The 24,662-nt window shown below is 40.7% G+C and overlaps 2 protein-coding genes across 3 annotated transcripts in view; one reads left to right on the forward strand and one right to left on the reverse strand.

Moving 5' to 3' along the window:
* Positions 1-4,531, reverse strand: part of LOC117538651 (cyclin-dependent kinase 19-like) — a 248,682-nt gene extending 244,151 nt beyond the window's left edge. Inside the window, 3 exon segments of the mRNA XM_034204522.1 lie at positions 169-232; positions 4,406-4,438; positions 4,440-4,531. Coding sequence (XP_034060413.1) covers positions 169-232; positions 4,406-4,438; positions 4,440-4,531 — 189 coding nt within the window.
* A 1,031-nt stretch (positions 4,532-5,562) lies between these two features.
* Positions 5,563-22,426, forward strand: amd1 (adenosylmethionine decarboxylase 1). Of its 2 annotated transcripts, XM_034204538.1 has the most exons (9): positions 5,563-5,896; positions 15,858-15,944; positions 18,220-18,346; positions 18,456-18,558; positions 18,729-18,771; positions 19,053-19,197; positions 19,327-19,419; positions 19,499-19,654; positions 19,740-22,426. In XM_034204538.1, the coding sequence occupies exons 1-9, from the start codon at positions 5,784-5,786 to the stop codon at positions 19,881-19,883; spliced, it is 1,011 nt and encodes a 336-aa protein (XP_034060429.1). In that variant the 5' UTR covers positions 5,563-5,783; the 3' UTR covers positions 19,884-22,426. The 2 variants fall into 2 exon arrangements, with proteins under 2 accessions (XP_034060429.1, XP_034060430.1); XM_034204539.1 differs by lacking the exon at positions 15,858-15,944.
* The last annotated feature ends 2,236 nt before the right edge of the window (positions 22,427-24,662 follow it).

Here is a 24,662-nt window from a genome sequence, read left to right on the forward strand (position 1 = left end):
TAGCAGGCATGAAATACATTTCTATCAGCTCAAATCAATATAAATAAAAAAGCAGTAGAAGTAAAGTAGAATATTCCACCCAAAGTTTACGACACAACTTTTCCTTTAAAAATAAACTGGGACCTAAGGTCATGGAAAAAAACAGACTCGTCAAAAGTTGTAATTTACAGCGATTTCTCTGCAGGCAGACATTGATATTCCAGTGCCTTCTATTTGTTTCAGTGCATACTTTCTCTCATCAGAGAAAAGGTAAGTCATGTTAGTAGAGGGCTCAGTGGCCTGGACCCCCTCTCTGCATCAAGATATTCATTTGCCCAAGTGAATCATATGTCATAATCATAAGTCGAGTAAATGAATGAAATGTGTCATCAACCTTAACATTATAACTTGTTCAAAGCCTTGCTCTCAGTCTGGCACTCTGCAGCACACTTCAATTCTCACAGTGTACCCCGCTCCGGGTCCTTATTCTGAATTTCTATCAATTCTCAAAGTATTTATCAACTTTTGTTCCTAAAACAGTTTAAGTAATTATTTTTGGGTGACTTTAATATTAATTTTGACATGAATAATAATAATTATAATAATAATAATAGCATTACTATTGCATTTACCTCATTATTATATTAGGATGAATCAAAGTGAACATGCACCAACATAACCTTGTTCTGAAAATTGAGCGTTTTTCAGTCTGTCCCCATAATCCAGCGGTGTCCAAACTACGGCTCGGGGGCCAACTGTGGCCCCAAATTCTAAAAGTATAATAGAATACTCCTGAAACTTGTGCTTTTCTTTTATTGTACATCTTAACTATATATGTAAACATATATTACACAGTAGTATACATGTGTTAATAAGCACAATGTTCTAATAAATTCAGCCAATTAAAGTTGAAAACTTTTTCAAACAAATATTAGTTAAAAAAAGCTAATAAGTTATTTGCATAACCAGCTTGAAATAGACCCTTCATATTTCCCCTTATTATAAGCAATCTGAGGCTTCTGTTTCAAGGAATGAGCTGCAACTCTTTCTGTGACAAAATAAAGTAAACCCTCTGGAGAGCTGTGATGGAGGCGGTTTTTACTTAACCCTCCTGTCCTGTTTTAACTGCTATTACATTAACACTAAAACCATTAATCATCACCAAATTTCATTTAACACCCTTTCAAACTGTAAATATTGTATCAGACTACTGGTATACACGAAGAACTGCAGTAAATAAATATACAACGAATAGAAACTGAACATGTATTGCGTGTGTCAGGTGTGATCCATGTGGGGGATGATTGATGGGCACATAAGAGCGGGAAATGTATCAAATTGTTGTGTGTGTGTTTTATCTGATCCAGATGGTTACTAATTCCATTTCTTTATGGAATTAGTAACCACCGTGTTACAAAGTTGACTAAATCATCCAAAATGCAATGAAAGTGGTGATCAGCAATTTGACATGCTCAAATGTCTACTGTGAAGGATATCATAAAGCCTTAATGCGATCGAATGTAAAACGAATAAGTTATGATTGATGAAAGTAGTGAATCGGTCAGATTTGACCCAAACACAACAGGAGGGGAGCATATTTAAGTATCAGGAATACTTTAATTACATTTGATTGATTTTGATAACTTATAACTGAACTTATGAGGCAATATACCTCACCTCTAGTGAGGGGCCCAGCCCTTCGTATGTTTTTCCGTAAGTGGCCCTCAGTGAAAGACAGTGACGTGCGGTGAGGTTCATGGCTGGTGAGGCACTGACTCTTTCAGAGTCAGATTTACAAATATTATATTTTTACCTTAATCGAAATATTCGGTTATTTTCAAAAGCTTTTTTAGTCTGATGCTTCGATTCATTTTAAACAGACCGTTCAACAAAAGGATACCCACAATCTAAGTATTGGATTGTTCTTTCTTAGTAAGATCCCATGTTCATTACAATTGGGGTCTTACCTTGACTTGAAGATGAAGTCCATGCTATCCTTCTGGACAACAATCTCCATTACTTTTTTGTAAAAGTCCTCCTTATCTTCCTCTAGTTTCAAAAGTCTAGCTTGTTGTTTGTTGTTTGTTGTTTGCGTCCACCGTCTCTGCATAGAATAACAGTAGTAACAAGAACCTGTGGGCTCACTTGCGCCCCCTTCAGTGCGGCAGAGGTTATGGCTGCCTCCCCTGGTGCTTTTTTCATTGCCGTTGTATGATGAGACCAGCGAGCCTAAATATCATATATACGTGAAATAAGTTATTTAGAGACTATGGATGGTGAGGATAAATGTAATAAAGGGATCTACAAACATTACATTGGTGACATACAGTGAGATGGTGCAGGCATGCGCTTAGGGCCCGCTTTCCAGCCAGTTTCTGTGGGGTGACGCATTCTGAGGTGAGGCATCATCTGTGCCTCACCTCACCCCACAGTAACTGGCTTGAGCGCGCTCACAAAATAAGTGCCCGCGTTAAATGAATGCCCGCGCTCCAGCCAGTTACTGTGGGCTTACGAGAGGCAGAGCTCGTCCCTGCCTCACTCCTCATCGCTTCCCGTAGTTGTAGCGGAGCTCGGCAAATTAGCTGATTTTGACTATAAAAAGCGATTGGAATCAAACAGAAATCACATTTACAAGTTACAACACAGATCAGTGGAGACATTTTATTATTATTACTATTTAGTTTTTCTTTAGTTGTTTTTCCGTTACATTGGAGTATGACAGGTGAGGCTCTGCCTCCCCTGCCTCCCCTGACTGCACGTCGCTGGTGAAAGATGTTGGACACCCCTGCCATAATCCTTCTGAAGTCCTGTTATGGACTACTCCTGCAGTAGAAGTCTATCTGCTGCAGGCGCGCTGTCAATAACAGTATACGCTGTCATTCCGCAAAAAAAAGAAAGAAAACTATTTTTTTCCTACTTTTTACTTCTACTCCACTACAATTCAGAGGTTAATCATGCACTTTTACTCCAAATACAATACATTTACAGGAATGTAGTTCTACCTGGAGTAAGTTCACAAGCTACCCTGCAGTATACAAAGTCATTCAGACTAGCTGCACCTTCACCAGCTTTGAGAACACTTTCATGATCAATCATTATAAAACATATCATATATATTATTCTGAAATAATACTTTTACTGTCGCTACTTTAAGGATATTATAATGGTATTACTTTTGTACTTTTAATTGAGTAACATAGTAAATGCAGGACTTCTGACTTTTAACAGAGTATTCCTACACTCTGGTACTTTTACTTTACTCATGTCATACGTACAAGATCTGAGTAAATCTACTTTTACTCAAGTACAAGATCTGAGTTCTTGTCCGACCACTGTCCAGAAGCAACAAATAGAGACTCTGCAGACATGTGAGAGCATGTTTGTCAGCTTCCTGTTGTTGTACATGTACACAATCACAAGGGCACTGTCACATGCTTGACAGTAACATTGTAAGAAATAAAATAGAATACGGAACAGACGACATTCGACTGTGGGAGTGAGATAAAGTTTGGCTGTGCAGTTTTTGTATGGGAAGCACGACAGAAAGCTGAATGTCACTATTGCGATGAACGACGATAGCAGGGCATTTAAATATTGTGCATGAAGCAGGCTGCTGTCTCCATCAACACCGCGAAGAAGACAAGTACCTGGGAGTGCACTTAGACAACCGGCTGAACTGGAGGATCAACACTGACGCTGTGTACAAGAAGGGGATGAACAGACTCTATTTGCTGAGGAAGCTGAGATCCTTCCACGTGTGCAGCAAGATGCTGGAGATCTTCTAGTCTGTTGTGGCCAGCGCACTCTTCTTTGCTGCGGTCTGCTGGGGGGGGGGGGGGGGGGGGGCATCAGAGCTGGTGACACCAGCAGGATCAATAAAGTGATCAGGAAAGCTGGGTCTGTCATCGGCATCAAGCTGGACCCCTTTGAAGCTGTGGTGGAGAGGAGGACACTGAACAGGCTGTTGTCCATGATGGATAACCCCACCCATCCTCTCCACCTGCAGCTGGACAGTCAACGGAGCTCCTTCTCCAACAGACTGCTGCAGCTCCGCTGTCTCAAGGACCGATACAGGAACACATTCCTGCCCACTGCAATAACTCTGTACAATAAATCACCTCTGGCTGGAAGAGAACTCTCTGCTCCATAGTTTCTCTTGGAATAAAACAAACTCGCTGTACATTTTACACATATATAATCTGTTCAATATTTAATATTCCATTTGTCATATTTATGTATATATATATATATATATATATATCTTTGTATATATAATATCAACATGTATATTTTCTATTTTATTTATATTCTTGTTTATTTCTAGTTTTGTTTTATTGTAAAATGCCTTGTCTTTTATGCTGCTGCAACAAAAACAATTTCCCAAATTGGGATCAATAAAGTACCATCTCATCTTATCTTATCTTACCCGTCTTTGCGCTTAGCTTTATAAACGTGCCCAGGTGCCACGACCCACTTTGCAACCTTCATATTCGAACAGATCTTCTACTCTCTCTCGCTCGGCCGCCAGCTTTGTTTTGAAGTCGTAATCCATTTTAACCCATAAATACGTCTTCATTTACAATAAAATAAAATATTAATTATTACATGCATTAATTATATAATCTGGTCGTTTTATTCCCCCACCATATCCTTGTTTGGGATTTTGGTCTGCTCGCCTAATGTTCACTGGTTTGTTGACGTTTCTAATTGTCGCACAGGGATCCCTGGGAACGGTAGTTCTTTAGAGCAGGCACCGTGGTTTACCAGCTCGTAAACGGGGGGAAAGGAAACTACAAATCGCGTTTCTCGCTGCGGTGTGTTGCTCTTTGCAGAGCCCACTCACTCATGAAATAAATGCTGGTCGGATTTCATGGTGTACAAACAGGGCTGCTCATTTAAAGTACTATACTTTATAGTCTTAATACTTAGTACACAATACGTTTAGGATCCCCGAATGTTAACGGCATCATTTAATAACACATATACCAACTTGTATCAAGATAATACAACAAATACATTAGATGTTTATAGAAAATATAAATATCAAATTATCTGAAATGTTGTTTTGTAAAAATGGACACTAAATTGCTAACACCCTATTGGCACCTCATTTAATAATTGTATGTGTTGTCCTGATTGTCATGCATGGGCATTATCAAAGCAGGGTCTAACATAATTTATTGTTGGTTGCTTAAAAACGTATGCAATGGTTGTATATCTTTCTGATAAAAGGCACATTGACCTATTTTCTTCAAACTGCAATCGGCTTTACATACACATTTTTACAACACATATTCATGTTCAATGTGTAGACATATTTCATGTATAAAACCACTACATTATATATGTATTTACTTCATCATGGATTACTATTATTTATTTGTACTCCACTTATATTTGTGAAGGGCTATGGCCACTCGGAGGAGGCTATAAACACAATATAACGTCACGTGAGGAAACCCCTGTTCTTTTCGATGAGTGATTGGAACCTAAACCTATCATATGAACACAAACCAGAGCACGGAAATCTGATTGGAGTACTGCAAAAATGACGTCAGAGTGTAAGGCAGATAAATTCACCGCGCCGTCTCCATTCAGTGCTTTACACAGTATGGCCGGCGATATTAGCTAGCACTCGCTAACAGTATTCTCTGAAAAAGGGAAGACGGTAACTCAAGAAAATCAACACCTGGATTGTTTAAAGGACTGTACCTCAATAAATTATAACGGACCGAGGAAGGATTAACCAAGTTGTAAACGTTACAACCGAAGTTTAATATTTGTTGTTGGGTGTCGGTTGTCTCATGATGGAGGATAACGGTGCACATTTCTTCGAGGGGACTGAGAAGCTGTTGGAAGTGTGGTTCTCTCGGCAGGATGAGAGCAAAGGAACCGGCGACCTCCGTACCATCCCAAGGTTTGTGTCAGTCCGTAGCAGAGGCAGCATACAGCTGAAGCGTAGGCTGAGACACCGGCCACATGCTTGGCTTCACTTCCACAGTCCGTTGTTGACATGTAACCAATTTAACCTGATAAGATTTAGTGTCCCCGAGGTGATTACTTAACTGTACTCATTAGTTAATCCTCAATTCGCTGAATTTACAAGAACAGGACCATATTGAGACACCAGAGCATAGCACCAGGGAACAGCTAACACCGTCACTGGAAAATGGCCACCTCCCCCTTTAATAGCGGTTTCTAAGCTGAGTCATTCATTCTTCACCGAGGAATTATTGACACATTTATTTGCAATTAATCGATATCATGATGATGAGCCTGTTATAGTGAGCGACGGATTAACTGGTATATATTTTAAGGTTCGTCTTGGCAGAGTTGGCACCTCGTTTAGAGCTAACAGCTAGCTCTCTCTAGCTAGTTCTCAGCCTCGGTGTGCTGCTCACTCCTGAGACTGCTTCTTGTCACGAGGCCCTGCTTTCACACGCTTTATTTAACAGCTTACCTTGCTAAACAACATTAGGCGGGCTGGATGCTTTTTACCCCCTGTCATTACGCACGTGTATTATTGCCCCCTCAGTGTTGTTGGGACATCGTTTGATTACGAGAGTGCTACCATATACTAGATACTTATTTTATATAGCACATAGGATTTCGATGTAACTGTATTTTGAGTTTGTTTTTCTGTAAATGGCGAGGTTATTTTTTCTGCGTCATTGAACAATGACTAAGCCCCCCCCCCCCCCTCTTTGAGTAGGCTATGTCAAGCATGTGGTCGCTGTCTTCAATGCGTGCAGCGATACTGGCCCACGACAGGGCACTTAGCCACAGATCATTTAAATGTGAGCTGGATCCCAAACTGCTCCCATCACAAAGTACAACACTATGCTGACCGGGACCCTGAGTCAGCAGAGGGTCTAGTCTGTCTGGATCCCAGGACTGGGGCTTGTATGATAGGGTTTAGAACACTCACTGCTTGGCAGCTTTTAAACCTACTGCATGCTGTCCCTGCTCCGGTCACGTTTCCAGACATGTAGGCACTCTCCTCCCAGTTCCTCTGATTGGTTACTGGCGGAGGTGGGAGTAAATCCTACATGTGCAAGTCATGAGCAAGTCTCAAGTCTTGACCTACAAATATCAAGCAAGTCACTGTTGTGAGAGTCAAGCAAGTCAAGTCATTGCTCAGGTCAAGTCAAGTCAAGTCATACGAAATGCTGATGAATAAGCCCAGTTTCTGCATTTAAATCAGTAAGTCAGACAGTGGTTATGAAAATGGATGTAACCCACACTATGATCTTCATTACATACACAGTTAATCATTTGAAATCTAATTTAGACCGATGATAATCATATTAGATTCATATTAACCCTAGAACTGCAGACAATATAGCTAGGACTCAAAAAGTCTGTTCAAAAAGGCAGAATTCCAGGTAAGAAAATCATATATGGCATTTGCCATTACACATATTTAATTAAAATGTCTGTTAACACTAGAACCGCCAACAGCGTCAGCACCTAGAGATATAATTTCCAAATCCTTTAATTTGTTCCTCTTGATCATTTCCTTATAAACTAAGTAGAACGATATAAAACTCACTTAATTGGGTTCATGTAGAAATGGCTTCAGTTTATCATCATAACAGATCAAAAAGTTCAGATTCATTTTACAATAAATCAAGGAATGATGCACTTCTACAAACAAAAACAACATCATTAAAACATTTAAACAAACTACTAAAAGTAGATGAACTACATTATTCAAAAGTTTACAGTAACTTCTGATAACAACTCAGGGGAAATAAACGAGGCATCTCTTTTCCTCTCTCTCTCCCCCCCCCTCCTGACAGCCCGTCAGTATCAGGGTTAGTCAAAATGAATCCCTTGGCGGTTCTAGTGTTCATTTACCGTTTTGTCTTCTCTTTGCTTAATCGATTTGAAACCAAGTCTAACGTAGCTTTAACTTAACGTTAGCTTTCTAGCTAACACAACCTTTCTCTGTGGGTTTGTTGTAGTGACGAATGAAGTTGGATGTTGTGGTGGTCGTGTCACTGATCTTTATGCTGCAGACCCTGCATACCGCTGTTCTCTTCTTATTACCGTCATCGACAAAATAATCCTTGAATCCAAACTTGACTATTTGTGGAGTAAAGCTAGCTGCTGCCATGTTAACTGAGTGGGTTGCCAGGTTTGCGCACATTGCGCTATAATCACGTTTTTCGAAAAAACTAAACGTAATATCTCACTACAAAAACAAACGTAAATATTTAATTTTAAACAGTCAAGTCCTTTCAAGTCATCTGTCTCAAGCTTAAGTCAAGTCTCAAGTCATGAATACCAAGTCAAGTCTTTTATCAATGTTAGTCAAGCAAGTCTCAAGTCAAAAAATATGTGACTCGAGTCAAGTCATATGACTCGAGTCCCCACCTCTGGTGACTGGGTATCCGTCTGTGATTTGCTTAGAGGCACTTGCATTCAATGGAAAGGGTTTGAGTGATGGGACTCTGGGAAAAGAATGTGAAATCTTGACCTCCATTTGTTACTATGTCTCTAACACTGAGAAGCTAAAGTAAATGACGTTTGTCCAGGATGCCTGTTGTAGTTCAGTGTGAGAGCAGAGCAACAGGAGGGGAATTCAGTGTACACACAATCATTTATGATGACAGCTGGTAAGAAATGATCACCTTGAGCACATCCTCTTTTCCTGGTTTACAAAACATCTCCTCTAAATTATATATTATTCTGAAGTAGAATTCATCGTCCTCAAACTCCGTTCTTGCAGTACAGTAATACTAAGTGAACAGCCTGTTATAAGGCTCAGTCTGCAAATTATGAGTGTTTTGTAGTCATTAACCAGATCACAGAGGTCAGTTTAAGACAAGTGTGTGGCCGTCGGGTGAATGAGGACTGGCATTTATTTACAGCCAGGGGGCAGATTAACGGCTCAGTGGGACACTGTCAGTGGATCAGGCTCGCTGGAAGTCAGCCAATGTCCAAATAAGTCCACAAGGGCATCTGATTCACAAATGTGGAGCTCGCTCACATTACCCCGCTGCCCTTCCTCAGGCTCTACAGCACCGTAGTCTGCTGCAAGTGATTGACAAGCAACTACTCCTGAGGATATTTAGTGTCATCACACTCCTTTACAGTCTGCAGTAGGGCTGCTCGATTATGGCAAAAATCATAATCTCGATTATTTGGGTCAATAATTGATATCACGATTATTAAATCCATTATCCATTTACTTTGAAAACATCCATTTATTGGAAAAAAATTGAACAGTATGTTTTTAACAGTTGATTACCCTGAACTTTAAAGGTGGGGTAGGTAAGTTTGAGAAACCGGCTCGAGATGCACTTGTTATATTCCATGGAATGCTCTTAACATCCCGATAGCAATGAATATCTGAAGTGCTTTGACAACAAATCTAGGGGTGCACCGAATGGGAAATTCTTGGCCGAAACCGATACCGAAAATAGGAAACAGTTGGCCAAAGGCCGAAAATGATTAATAGAAATATATATATATATATATATATATATATATATATATATATATATAATGTATACATTTTTTACCAATGTTGTTCAGCTACCTGATTATGGAAATAGACATGATTATGGCAAAACTTAACTTAAATAATAATCACTATTATGGGTCCATAAAACATTTATTCAGCACTTTTGAATGCATACAGTACATTTATATATGTCATGTATTATTGCTAAAAAACATGATATCGCATTCTTAGTGTCGCCAACTCGTTTCTAATATGCAAAGACAACAAATGCGTCTATGATGTATTTTCGATCAGACGAGATCGCTCTCCCCCGTCTGTGTGCGAGGGGGTGGGGCAGTTTACACACACCCAGCTGCTACATGCAGCGGAGCACACTGTGGAGATGGCGGAGAGAACGCGCTCTGAGGTGTGGTTAAACTTTACCCGTCTCGATGTGGAGAATACTTGTTACCATAAGTGCAATAAGAGTTTAGCATGTAAGCACGAGCAATTTGTCTAAACATTTAGCAAAAGTGCACCGCATGCAGACGGAGGAATGTACCGGGTTCGACCGTCTTTCTAGTAGCGCTGTAGCCCCATCCACGAGTAACGTTTCCACGTCAGGTGTTCTGTATGCTAGCAGCAACACACGGAGTTAACTACATGATACAAACATGGGTTAATGATTAGAGGTAACTGAGTTATTTAGTTTGTTAACATTTCAGCTATTCTGTTTACAGTCTGTCATCAGATTATTTAATACCATTTGTTAAAGGCTCAGGGCAATCTCGATGACAAAGGTCAATGTTCCCCCCCCCCTGTGAGCCAGCCGCGAGCATGGTCGCCGCGTCTTTATTACGTCATCACAATAACACGTTAGGTTACCAACGTAAGCCTGTTCTGACATTCGGTGATATTTTTTCGGTGCTAAAACCCTTTCGGCCGAAAGGGCCTTTTTAACCATTTTCGGCCGATAATTTTCGGTGGCCGAATATTCGGTTCATCCCTAAAAAAATCCCTAAAAAATTTCATCTGTGGATAGGGTTGCCAACCATCCCGTATTAGCCGGTACGCCCCGTATTTGAGCCAAAAGGGGCGTGTCCCGTACAGGACTTTGTTTGTCCCGGACTCCCGTGTAAAGGGAAAAAAAATAAAATATTTTTCTGTTTGCGGGCAATTCAGTGTGTCTGGCTGCGTGCCTGTGTGTTTGTGTGCTGTATGCGAAGGGCGCTAGGACCGCTCAGTTGACAGGGCAGGCACAATGCTCGCACGTGTGTGTGTGTGTGTGTCATACTTGCCAACCTCAGAAATCGGGAGGATTTGAAAACCACCGCGGGGGGGAACGTGTGCTAGTGGATCACCGGATCTGTATTAGATTAACATTACCATGCTTATTGTAGTTCTAAGTGCACTGCCTTGCTGCCTGTAGCACCATCCTTGATGGAGCATAGTGTGGGCTGGACAGGAAAGGAGTGAGCAGAGGGTCGTGTTGTCGATTCTTGTTCTGTTTTCTGTTACTATCTTCCTCACCCTCAGACTTTCAGTTGCGTGTGCTACCATGGAAACCAAACAATGGTGTAGCTGTATTAAAGTCCGAGTGGAAACAGTCCTGAGTAAATCTGATTTTGTCAGAAATGCGGGAGAAATATGACCCCGGGAGGAAACCGGGAGAGGGCAATGAAATCGGGAGTCTCCCGCGAAAATCGGGAGGGTTGGCAAGTATGGTGTGTGTGAGAGTCAGTCAGCTGATTGATGGGAAAATGGTTGGTTGAAGGATAACATTAAGTCTAATAATGATGTACCGTGCATGTTCACATCATGTATACTTTGCATTACTTAATACCATTTTTCAAATATTTTATTTTTTAACATTTTGGACAAAATAGCCAATTGTACATCGAGGTGCCCAGATGTCCCTTGTGCCCACTTATCCGATTTGAACATGCTGATGTACAATGTGATGTAGTAGCCTAATGCAGGTGTAAAACCATTGTGTTTGTATTGTGTTATAGGTATGCATAGTTTTCTATGCATTTTGAGGGTTTTGGGGGGTTTGACCCCCAAAAACATTTTCGATCCCTAGGGGCTGGCTCCCCCAAAATAATTAAATAACATAACCCTAACCTAACCCTAAAACCGAAATAAAGTAACAAAAAAAAGTAACTAAATCCGCCAGAAACCCGAAAATCTTCGCACGCATGCGCGCGAGGGACACGTGCGTGTGTCCCGTGTCTCCATTTCTGGAAGTTGGCAACCCTATCTGTGGAAGCTGTGGTACTGTAAAAAGCACGACCAATCATCTGAGCCGGCCCGGCTAAAGTAACTGGATGGCCTACCTGCCTGTCAGCCTTCCATCTGGGCACAGACTTATCTCGTGCCCTCATTGGTCATGTGCGCGTTCGTGTGTGTTGGAGGAGGGGCTCTGTAAGGAAGGAGCAGATTTTTTCCGGTTGTTTATTTTCAAATTCTAGCACACGAGCTGGTTCCTCCAAAATTACCTACCCCACCTTTAAGTATAATTCAACTGAAAAACCAAAACATTACGTTGTTTTCGTAATCGCTGCAAGCCAAAATCGTAATAGCGATTAAAATATGATTAATTGAGCAGCCCTAGTCTGCAGCCAAGTGTTTGTCAGTACACCTTGATCTACTGATTTTATTTCACCAGAGATGGTTTAGAGTGGAGACAAACAAAATGTGTGTCACGCAGGTTTCTTTACTTCCCCCCTTTTTAGGAGGGTAGTGCAGGGCTGCCAACCTTTGAGTGAGATTTTTTGGGGGGGGGGGGGGTGTACAGGGTTGCAAATGTATTGAACATATAAAAAAGTATTCGGTACCGTATATAACCGTACCAAACGAATATAACGTTAAACGTAAAAATTGAGAACGTGGACAACTTTTTGGAAGTAATCTCAGGTGCTGCGCATTCAGAGTAATTTGCTCACATTGTGTTCAACGCGTCATAGAGCGAGCAAGTCATTTCATTGGACGAGAGGCATACTATGAGAGCTGGTCACAGGGATGCGTTCAAATGTAGTCAGTCATTTGAGGAAATGGCGAACGCAGATAAAGTTGAGCTCGAAAATCCTCCAGCATCATTGAAGTCTCCGGTTTGGGAACATTTTGGTTTCGCAGTTACGTACAAGGATGACGGACAAAGACAGGTGGACCGAACCAAAGCTGTTTGTCGGCATTGTTCAACTAACATTGGTTACGCGGCTGGCAATACATCAAACTTGCACACTCATTTGAAAAGGCATCACCCGAACGTGAATATCACCGGTACCAAAAGACTGAAGTGCAAACCCAACTCCCACTAGCATTTAAGCCTCCACCACTCGAACAAGTTCAGACCGAGCCAAAGCTATTACAAACGCCAAATATCCTTATGTTGCCATGTTGGCAAAGCGCTACCTGGCTGTATCTGCTACCTCTGTCCCTAGCGAGTAGGGATGCCAGCGATTATTCGATTATTCGTTAGTCTCCATAATCGAAAATTATTTTTATTTATATATATTTTTATTATTATTTGTTTTTTTGTGGCTTAGTTTCAACCAAAATATAGACTAATGCTAATAATAGTAATTTTTGATCATGGTCAGTTTCTGGCATCCCTACTAGCGAGAGGGTGTTCTCCACACAGGAGACATTGTTAGTGCCAGCAGATCTGCCCTTTCAGCAAGCAATGTGGACAAGTTCATCTTTCTTTAAACAACATGAAAATACAATGACAAGCAAGTCCTAATGTCAAGCTGGCTGCTTAGGAACTAGTACAGTACAGTTCAAATACAGATTATTTCAGTTCATCGGAATGCTGCACCTTAATGTTTATTTTATTTTGTATTTGAGTGAATATTCACAGTTTAATAATAATTAAAAAAAAAATATATTATGTTTTTCTGCTGAACCGAACCGTGACCTAAAAACCGAGGTACGTAACGAACCGAAATGTTTGTGAACCGTTAACCCCTAATGGATACATCGCTCAACACCCATATGAAACAGAACTGTAAACTGATTTTCTTTTTCTTTATGGATATTTTACAAATCACTCTCCTTCTAAACTGTATTCTTGTTCTACGGTCTTATAGTATTTCATAACTGTTTTTCCTTTATTCTCTTATTGTTTTATAACTATAATGATCATATGAAGGTGTGCCTCGGAAATAATTGTTTACATAAATCGTGACCAAACCGTTTGAAACCCAATGAGATAACTTACACTACAGTTAACTATCTAAACACTCAAGAGTGCTTTAGCTCACCTGAGCCTCTCAGTCTGACAGGAGAGGACTTTCCCTTCACCTTGTTGTAGAAACAGCTTCTTATATCCGTTAGCGCAACTAGCTAACAACAACAATGCCAGGTACCGCTGCGCTCTCTCGCTCGGAGCGGCGTTAAGGTGCAATCCGGCGCAGTGCAGGCATATTGTCATAACGTCTCGAACCCTGGTGGCTATCAAACCGGCCCACACCTGTCACCTGTAAAACATGAACAACAGGGTGTCGCTGTCCAGTGCTACAGACCGCGGGTGTCAGGTGACGCAAACTGGAAGTTTCCTTTCGTAGACCGCTCGGTTTGCTGTTCCTTCACTTTATTTTTATATTCATATACATTTATTTTGGACGAAAACTTTGCATGAGGAAAGGCATGCGAGTGCGTGAGATATGCGTTAGTTGCGTGAGATATGCGTTAGTTGCGTGACTCTCACGCTCAATGCATGAGGGTTGGCAGCCCTGGGGTAGTGGCAGGTTAAATCCATCACGGGAGAAGAGTGAACACGGATTATGATTCCTTCACACTATATTCACTAAAGTAAACATTGGGCCCATTCCTCACGAGCCACATTTCCGACACTAAAATGCATTTGAGAAAATAAACTAATTTGTCCATCTCAACTAACTGATATTCATTTTGCTTAATATGTTTAGCTGTGTAAATATGGAATGTGCCTAAATAAGATAATAATACTTCTCCAACTTAGAGGTGAATTCTATTTGATACTCTTGTCACACCTGTAATGCGTTTTTAGTGATAGAGCATTTTCGATGTTACTGTTTCCGTTTTTTGAATTTTTGGGGATTTTTCAACTAATGTAGCTTTCATGAATCTGTCCACTTGGTAACCAGGTGTCACTATCTTTGGTTTGCAGAAACTCTTCCAGTGTTTGAATGTAGTCCTTTCCTGGAGGAACTGTGTTGGTGCTGAGAGACCAGAAATAGCACGTGGTGTACATTTCACACTGAAACGGGAGCTGACCCAGGTCTCCAGTAACGCTGTCCCTCTGGTATGAACCCGGGAAGACGACATGTTGCAACAGCGCTGGTTTTGCACTGAATAAAAGGCCTTGTGTTTTGTTATTCTCACCAGTTTCCATGAATAATCAGGGCTAAAAAAAGTCATAATTTAGAAATAACTCACTGCCCTAGGGTTTAGGCTTGTAAACACGTTCTGACTAGTAGAGGTGAAATGCTTGATTGGTTTGAATTCTGATCATTCTGACTCGGTTTCATTGTACTGAAGTTGGTGTAACTTTGTGAGTGACTGGTAAACATGTTACCAGATACCCCCATGGTTCTGTAATGTTGTTTTATTTGCGTTTTCCTATGACTTGGCTCAACAATAAAAACATGATGTCATGCTAATGCCACATTCTGATATTTAGGTAAATGGTTGCTAATTGTGTGCTTTTCCTCATGAGGTGCCTGTTCCAGTCTGAGGCTAAACAAGTATGAACCTGCTGGAGCAGCAATGTACTCAAATAATGTCTCAAGAGTTTTCAAATTGAATGACTCGAAATACTTTATAAATCCCAGGGGGGAATTAGGTTTTGTGACAGTTTCAACATATTAGAATACAAATAAATACATATTTATATAAACATAAGTTGAAGTGAAAATCAATTATTGTTACTTCGATAATTTCACTGGTGCTTCCCATCTTTTAAGAGGCTATACGAGTTATGGCAATGAAGCAGGACTTGAAGTGAGGATATTAATAAGATATGTTAGTTGTGTCAGGTCCTAGATCACCTGGTTACCTGCCAAAGTTAATTTGTTTTATTTATTGTATTTTGATATCTGATGGAGTGAATACTCCAATACTGGGTTGGAGGTGGTCAGATCTGGCAATAATAATTGAGTTAGCTACATGCAAAGATGTCCTCTAGTAGCCAAGTGTAAAACAAATGTGATATTTAGCTCCCTCACCCGAGATTTTTGCAATTTCCTCAGTCATTGGTTTTCTTATATCGTTATAACGCGATGGAGCGAGGTGCTTTCCTTATTAAAACATAGGGTCAGCACTAGTCTGGTAACTTGAGTGTGAGGGGGACCGTAGTGGGGTTCACTTCTACATTGGAGTCCAGTTGATACAATCTGATAAATGTATGGCAATAACTGCTAACTGTTGCTTTTCTGTTTTCTAGGTTTGAGTGGGACAAACTTTTGGAGACTGTGCATTGTTTGATCATAAGTGTGACAAAGTCTGACAAGCAGGAAGCTTATATACTCAGGTGAGTGCAGCTCTTGACCCGGTCTTCCTCCCATCAGGAGGCAGGCCGGATTAGACAGCGGTCACCTGTAAACCGCTTTCCACTGACGCTGCAGTCTGAGCTTCACACGCTGCTTCGAGTTCTAGAGATGTGACCGGTGTAGATTATGAAGGAAACCCTGCTGTAGCCCAATGTAAAGATGCTGCCCTCAGTTATCAGTGGCACCACAGGATTCTGCAGACTTTTCAAGAATCAAACAAATCTGATAGATATGTTATTTATCCCAAGTTGGGACATGATTTTGTCACAGCAGCATTTTACAGTCAATCTACAAGATTTACCAAATTACCTAAAACATAGAATGAAATAAAGATAAATGTACATTTAAAAAAAATATATATATATATATATATACATATTCTCAGTAACAACAAATCCTATTTTCGGAGGAGTATCTAAACTTTTTAATTATACAGAATAAAATGGACTATACTTTCTAAAATACCTAATTAATCTGGCAGGTAAAAGCAATTGTCATGGCAACCAGGACGTGATTTAATAACTGCAGTATGACATTCTAATGCAGATGGCGCATAACCAAGTATTTACAAATATAATATTTATAATTTCTTTGAACCTACTTTGATATCTCCAAAAAGGTTTGAGAAGTTGCTCCTGTGTACCTGCCCTATAATTACTGCTGCCATGTCTGGGGAAGTTGAACTAGTTTACTCTGTCAACTGACCCAATATAGTCAGAGTAAAGTATTGTATTAGTCACATGTGTTTATCATGTAGTTGATATTGCAATGTCGATTTAAAAAATAAAAGCGAATGTAATCTTGTGAAGTAAGCACTGCGTCTGATCATTTAAGTTGCAGAGAAGAGCACATTTAACAGTCTTGGATTAGACGTGTTCTGTAGGCTGTAGGGGTGTAACGGTACACGTACCCGTACCGAAATTATTCGGTACGGGCCCTTCGGTTCGGTACAGGTGTGTACCGAAGTGTACCGAACGAATATAACGTTAAACGTAAAAAATTGAGAACGTGAACAACTTTTTGGAAGTAATCTCAGGTGCTGCGTCGCAGCATTCAGAGTAATTTGCTCACATTGGGTTTAACGCGTCATAGAGCGAGCAAGTCATTTCATTGGATGAGAGGCATACTATGAGAGCTGTTCAGAGGGATGCGTTCAAATGTAGTCAGTAATTTGAGGAACTGTCGAAAATTAATGGCGAACGCAGATAAAGTTGAGCTCGAAAATCCTCCAGCATCATTGAAGTCTCCGGTTTGGGAACATTTTGGTTTCGCAGTTACGTACAAGGATGACGGACAAAGACAGGTGGACCGAACCAAAGCTGTTTGTCGGCATTGTTCAACTAAAATTGGTTACGCGGCTGGCAATACGTCAAACTTGCACACTCTTGAAAAGGCATCACCCGAACGTGAATATCACCGGTACCAAAAGAAAAAAGACTGAAGTGCAAACCCAACTCCCGCTAGCATTTAAGCCTCCACCACTCGCAGAGAGTTCAGACCGAGCCAAAGGTATTACAAACGCCAAATATCCTTATGTTGCCATGTTAGCAAAGCGCTACCTGGCTGTATCTGCTACCTCTGTCCCTAGCGAGAGGGTGTTCTCCACAGCAGGAGACATTGTTAGTGCCAGCAGATCTGCCCTTTCAGCAGCAATGTGGACAAGTTCATTTTTCTTTAAAAAAACATGAAAATACAATGACAAGCAAGTCATAATGTCAAACTGGCTGCTTAGGTACTAGTACAGTACAGTTCAAATACAGATTATTTCAGTTCATCGAAAAGCTGCACCTTAATGTTTATTTTATTATATTTTGTATTTATTTGAGTGAATATTCACAGTTTAATAATAATTAAAAACCCAAAACTAATAGTTTATGTTTTGTGAGTACTAGTAGCCTACAGTAAAGTTTAAATACAGATTATTTCAGTTCATCGAAATGCTGCACCTTAATGTTTATTTTATTATATTTTGTATTTATTTGAGTGAATACATTATTCACAGTTTAATAATAATAAAAAAAAATATATATATATATGTTTTGTTTTGTGAAAAAAAATTCTGCTGTACCGAAAACGTACCGAACCGAACCGTGACCAAAAAACCGAGGTACGTACCGAACCGAAATGTTTGTGAACCGTTACACCCCTAGTAGGCTGGTGGACCAGTACGCTGATAAACACAGTATGTGAGTGAAACCAGAACCCCAAGAATCACTTGTGTAATAAACAAAACAATGCTCTGCTTTTCCTCCACAGTGAGAGTAGCATGTTTGTCTCCAAGAGACGTTTCATTTTGAAAACGTGCGGAACCACCCTCTTACTGCAAGCACTGGTGCCTCTGCTGGAACTCGCCAGGGAGTACTGCGGGTTTGATGCCATCGAGGTAGGACGCTCAGCTTTCTCAGACACAAGAAAGGAAATGTAACTCCTGAAGCTCTTACCTAATGCCTGTAGCCTTTTTGTATTTTCATATTGTTCTATACTTTTTGCAGAATTTCTTCTACTCCCGTAAGAACTTTATGAAGCCAACCCATCAAGAGTTCCCTCATCGGAACTTCCAGGAGGAAGTGGACTTTCTTAGCCAGATTTTCCCAAGTACGTAACATTTAAGGATCTTAGCACTGGCCTCTTTTTTTATGTGTCTCATTTTCCCCTTTTAAATATCCTCTGAGAAAATGTAGTTTGATGAAACCAAAATGATACAATACCTTCATCTGTGTAAAGGAAATGTGAAGAAGTTGCCTTGTGCTCTCTGCCTCTTCCAGATGGTGCAGCCTACTGTATGGGACGTTTGAACTCTGACTGCTGGTGAGCATTTCTGTTTGGAACTCAATCTATTGTCCATTGTTGCATATTTTGCTTGAGATTGGTACTGAATGTGCTCTCCACTGACTATCCCTGAAAGATCTTATAGGAACTACTAGAGATTAAAATAGTGTTTCAGCCACAGCAAGGTATTACTTAATGACAATTGGATGTTAGCACAGATGATGATGGCATCTCGTAGAATGATGACACAAAAGGAAAAAGAAGTATAAAATGGCTGCTTCGTTGACACATGTAATGAGCTCTCCCTGCCCGTTACACAGGTACCTGTTTACCCTGGACTTACCAGAGTACTGGGAGAACAAGCTTGCGGATCAGACGCTGGAAGTTCTGATGAGTGACCTCGATCCAGCCATTATGGACCAGTTCTATATGAAAGATGGTGTTTCTGCAAGTGATGTCACTCGTGTAAGTACCCTCTTGATATCCCACGTGTTAATTTGAGCCACCAGTGTTTGGGTGGTTCAGAGCGTATGAGCTGAGCTGGCGTCAGTGATGCTTTATCTGATGTTGACGTAGTTCTGTGCTTTGTTGCAGATGAGTGGAATTCGTGACCTGATACCAGGTTCTGTGATTGACGCCACAATGTTCAACCCTTGTGGATACTCAATGAATGGAATGAAGACTGATGTGAGTCTCTCTTTCTGATTGGCCTACTCTGTGGTGCTCAACATGTGAGTAATATGGCTCTACTTCTTGTCCTCTCTAGGGAGCATACTGGACCATCCACATCACCCCGGAGCCAGAGTTCTCCTACGTCAGCTTCGAAACCAATCTCTCCCAGACATCGTACGATGATCTAATCAGTAAGGTGGTGGATGTGTTCAAGCCAGGGAAGTTTGTGACCACGCTTTTTGTCAATCAGGTAGGTATAAATAAGGAGCGCACTTCATTCAGAGGGATTTGAAATAGATTTGTCACTGAGTTTGTTTCTCCTGTTTTCCCCACAGAGCTCCAAATGTCGCAGTGTCTTTTCTCCGGCCCAGAAGGTGGAGGGCTACAAGCGCCTCGACCGCCAGCTGGCTCAATTCAACGATTACAATTTTGTTTTCACCAGCTACGCCAAGAGCCGCGGGCAGAGCCAGCAGAGCTGAGGGTTGAGGATGAAGAAGCGTAAAAAAAAAGGCGGTTGCGTGGGGCGCCCCCCCTGCGGCTGTCTTCATCCCCCAGTAGAGAGCTTGTCCTCCTCCTCCCTCTTCCTCTCCCCCCCCTTCTGCTGCTGTCGTGGTTCAGGATCTCTGGGTGCTGACGCGGTGGCAGGCCCTAGTTTAACCTCCAATTTAACCTCCAATTTGAGTTGTTTGCATTGTTGTACCTGTGACTTAGATCTCTTGCATGAAAGCTCTTTTCTCTGTTTCGATATTCTAGCTCACTCTTGCTGTGATCTTGAAGTGCATGTAGAGGAATTAAACACGCTCTGTTTGGGGCCGTCCACCTGTGCCCTGTCCAACAGACCCTTCCTGAAGGTCTCCCCCCTCATACCCCACAGACAAGGCTTCCGCCCGCACTAGGCCGGAGCCCTGACATGCTCAGACCTGTCTGCCTCTAAGCACCCAACACGACCATAGCTCTCCACTTCACCTATAGGTATTTTTTAACTTTGAGTGCACTTTAAAAAGCTGTTTGCTTGTGGTACAAAAAAGAAGGCCAACCTTTAGTCTGAATGTATAAGTCATAGTGAGCTTTTGGCCATTTAATGGTTGTCTGATAGTCAGGACATTTAAGAAGTCTTTCAAAACAAATGCCATATTTGCTGTTTTAATGTTGCAATATACGTCCAAGGGTTTGCGATTGGTCAATGTACTTCACCGAAGCTAAAGACTTCCTGCTTTGCTGGAATTTGAAGCATTCAGTAAATTGTGCTTCCCCCACCCTGACAATCATGTAGTCAGTGTTTCCCAAAGAAGACTGGAAACGTTATGAATAATTTAGACATCACATACACACTTTGTTTCATCCAGGCTTCTTTATTTACAGAATACTGTATCTAGAGGTAGCCTTTGGGTCTTAAACCTCCCCCTCCCCCCAAGTCATATTCAGCACATTCACATGACGTGTTAAAAGGAAATGTTGAAACTGAATGTAGCACAGCTGTGTAAAACACGTTTGTCCCTGTCTTTTTGAATGTACACATCTAGAGAAAAGCCCGGACCGGGTTTGAGCGAAAGTACACACACACACAGATCATAATGCCCTGCTGCAGGTTAGGTCAGCTGGCCCCGGAGCCCTGACAGCTCTCAAAGGGAAATAATGAATTGGATACTTTTTGCTTAGTTGCCCAGCAAAGCATTTTTCTTTTTCCCACATAATATCCATCCTCTCGGTCTCTTTCCGCCCCATACAGAAATCTGTAAGCGCACAATAGAGGCCCACCAGTCTGAGCATGCCAGGGTGATCCCGGATCATTCCACATTTAACCGCTGCATAAACTGCCTTTTTATTACATTAATTGTGCCCAGACATTTTTTGCAGTGAATTGGTCGAAAACGTGTCTCCCCAGCAGTTTTTTTTTTTGTTTGGATCAATGCCCTTTGTTTGTTGAGGGGGGAAATCCTGTGATACTATGGTGCATGTGACTATAGTGGCGTGTTGCTTGACAGTGTAGCACAGCGCCATCTCTTCCTCCTCTTTGTCAGTAGGTGTGGGCTTCACCTTTTCTTATTTTACCAGCTGAAAGCATTTCCTCATGTGTTAGGATAGGTGGTGTCAGGTCAACTTGTATTGTTCTTATGTTAAGTGCTGAATGCAGGTTAGGTTAATTATGACTGGTCTTCTCCACCTGCCGTTCTCTTCAGTGGTGTTCACAATGCTTCTCCTGCCAGAGAATGCAATTTGAGCTGGAGAAGACAAGCCCAGATCCTAACCTGCTTTCAGCTGCAATCCATCTGATCTTTGGGGGTTTGTCTGGTGATTGCATCAGCAGACAACAGCAGTCATCTCATGGATCCTCTGAGCCAGTTGGACCAGTTAATGTGAGGGCGAGCAGAGGGGTTGTCTCCTGGAATAGTTTCCCTCGGAGTTGTCCATCATGGCTTTTGAATTGGTTTCATTGTTTTGATGAGGACCAATCTCTGCTGTCTAATGACTGAGGTGATCTGCTATGATGTTCCGGGTCCTTTTATGAAGTCACATATTTAGGGATTTAGACTGTTCATAAGTACTGAAGCGGTTTGATGCTAACTGTTCTTGGATTAAGTACATTTTAGCCTTGTTGGTGTGGATCAGTATGCTATTGTTTTATTTTTTTATACAGTGAACTCAAAATGCATTTTTGCAGTTGAATGGTTATAGAATTTTATACAAAAAATATTTTGTATTTTTGATGCGGACCAATCTTTTTTTTTTCTCTTCCCCTTTTGTCCAAATGTTTGTTTTTGTCGTGAAAGCAGTTTTTTCTGAAGTTATGGAGGAATAAACGATGATCTGTAATTTCCCACTTCCATTCCTCTGAATCTCTCTGTAGAGGGGAGGGGGGGGGTCCTCCACAGGGTCAGAGAGGGTGCAGTTGCAGGATGTACTGAAGGAGAAACTTGGCTGTTCTAATTCTTTCTTTTGCTTTTCTTTGGATGGTCAAGATGTGCTAAATATATCTGTGCTATGAGCTTGATGCTTCAATAAAAAGAAACCTATCTGTGCACTTGCTGTGTTCCTTATTTGAAGCATTTTTATCCTGAGCTGTTAAAGCATTATTAGAGAAAGGATAGAGGAAGCTAACGATACAGCATCAAAGATGTCTGCACCATCTCATTTTGCAGTGCATAGTCACATAGTCACAAACAATAGACACAATGAAATATGCCAAATAGCATGTTGATACAAACTACTTGTATTATGAAATATATATATATATATATATGACAAACGTTTCTAACGTCCTGCATCAGGGTCAGTTCAGAAATGTTTCCACAGATTCAGTTTTGCACTTCCATAAAGTGGAGTGGGTTGGAGCTTCATTGTTTAAATATACATACAAAAAGCATGATAACCAAAGAAGCATCCATGCAGCTTGGTGCTGTTTCTGATTTAACATTTGGGAATCATCTCATGGCAGGCCTTTGATTCAAACTCAAATGGATGCACTCCCAAGTTAGTCCTGCAATGTTTAGAAGCATGAACCTACTGAAAGTATTTCCAGTCTTTCTCTATACATTTTAGATGCTTTAACTCTTGCACATCACATCTCAATTGCCCTATAGTTCATTTTTTAACACATTACCATAGTTCAAATAACTCCATGGACTTGTGCCCCGAAACTGTTCAGACATGCTGTGTGGTTGGAAGAGGCTGCTAACCAAGTGGTTGAGTGGATTGCTAATCATGCTCTTGAGATTACCACAAAGAAAATACAGAAATAGTGTTTGGCTTACCATCGGACTCATAAAGTCCCGGTTGTGATCTATACTGAAACAATTAAGCAGGTGCTTTCATATAAATACTTGGGTGCATGGGCGTAGGAAGCATCCTGAATATGGGAGGGACATTTTTAACGGGGGGTTTGGGGATCCCCACCACGGAAAAAAAATAGATTTCCTGTATTCTGGTGCATTTTAACAGGTGGTTTGATACTTTTATGTGGCTATACTAGCATGAGGGAAATGGGTACATTTTGTAATTTCATCCAGTAGCAAAGAAAGGAAACATATTTGATTATTAATTCAGAGCCGTCTTTTAATTAATAAAAAGCAGTTTAAATGCCCATTTTTTGTACATTTATATACAACAATAAATATGTGTGAGTGCATTGAGAGATATTGTTGTGGAGAGTCATTTATATATAAATCGCAAAATACATTTGTGAATCCTTCTGTGAGCATTTATTAATATTGAGACTGATCTGACTCCATACAGATGTTAAGTTCACCTAGGAATGGTATCATTGACTTAAATGTTGCTCTTCTGTCTATATTGGTCACATGATGCCCCTTGACTGAAATGCTTCCTGTTTAATATCCCCACTAATTTCCTTAACATTCTGGGATGAGAGTCCACATCACAATTTACTCTAAACTGTCATTTCCCTTTCATCACTCACCTCAGCAACGGACCTCTCTCCACTGTCCCTGTGTTCTGCCTCTGACTCACTCTCAAGCGCCTAGATGTCAAGAGAGGTGGTGAAGTGAGCATTATTTATTGAGCAGTATACTCTTTCACATTGAATCATAACAAGTCATACTGAATGTAAATACAACTGACTCTAAAGTAAGTCCCAGTCTGTGACATTGGACATTTTGAAGACTCAAAGTCCCAAGCAGTAGGTAGAATATTAGCTAGTCTATGTAATGTGCACAGAAAATAAATAGTTAACTGAATACTCAGATGGAAATGGCCTATAAGCACTCAGTAAAACATAAACACACACAAAAAGCTTCTGAATGATGAGAAGTATAATTAAAACATAATGCACATTACCATTTTGAGAGAGAGTACCGAAGTTAAAGAACTCAGAAAATAATCTCTTATTGAACTGAGGCTCCAGTAAAAAAACACTGACTGCGTCTACATCAGTGGCGCCTCCAGAGATTATTCATAGGGGTGGCCAAATGGGGCCACTAAAAATCTTGGGGTGGCCCACCAAAACCAAGAATGTAATTGTTGTCAAAGTATAGACTAGATGAAAACAATGGCAAAGAGAATCACCTACTGATATACTTTGGTTTCTTATTTTACATTTTCTGATACTATTCTTCTGAAGTGAATATAATACGGATAGTTAACATTTGACTTCAAACAACATTTGAAAGAACCTTGTTTTGTGTTATGTATACATGTGTTGGTGATTTATTGTTTTGTTTTTTATACTAGTTGTTCTTTCCTTTTAAAAAGACAAATACAGCTTAATTTAAATAAGTTCCTTTATTGTAAGGCACAACATG

Source organism: Gymnodraco acuticeps, unplaced genomic scaffold (genome assembly GCF_902827175.1).
Source record: "Gymnodraco acuticeps unplaced genomic scaffold, fGymAcu1.1, whole genome shotgun sequence".
Classification (NCBI taxonomy): Eukaryota; Metazoa; Chordata; class Actinopteri; order Perciformes; family Bathydraconidae; genus Gymnodraco; species Gymnodraco acuticeps.

Excerpts from the sequence above, each read along its gene's own strand:
- amd1 (XM_034204538.1), top strand. The coding sequence starts at position 5,784 with ATGATGGAGGATAACGGTGCACATTTCTTCGAGGGGACTGAGAAGCTG. Across the intron at positions 15,945-18,219 it reads CAGGAAGCTTATATACTCAG|TGAGAGTAGCATGTTTGTCT; the intron begins GTGAGTGCAGCT and ends TTTCCTCCACAG. Across the intron at positions 19,420-19,498 it reads TGAATGGAATGAAGACTGAT|GGAGCATACTGGACCATCCA; the intron begins GTGAGTCTCTCT and ends TGTCCTCTCTAG.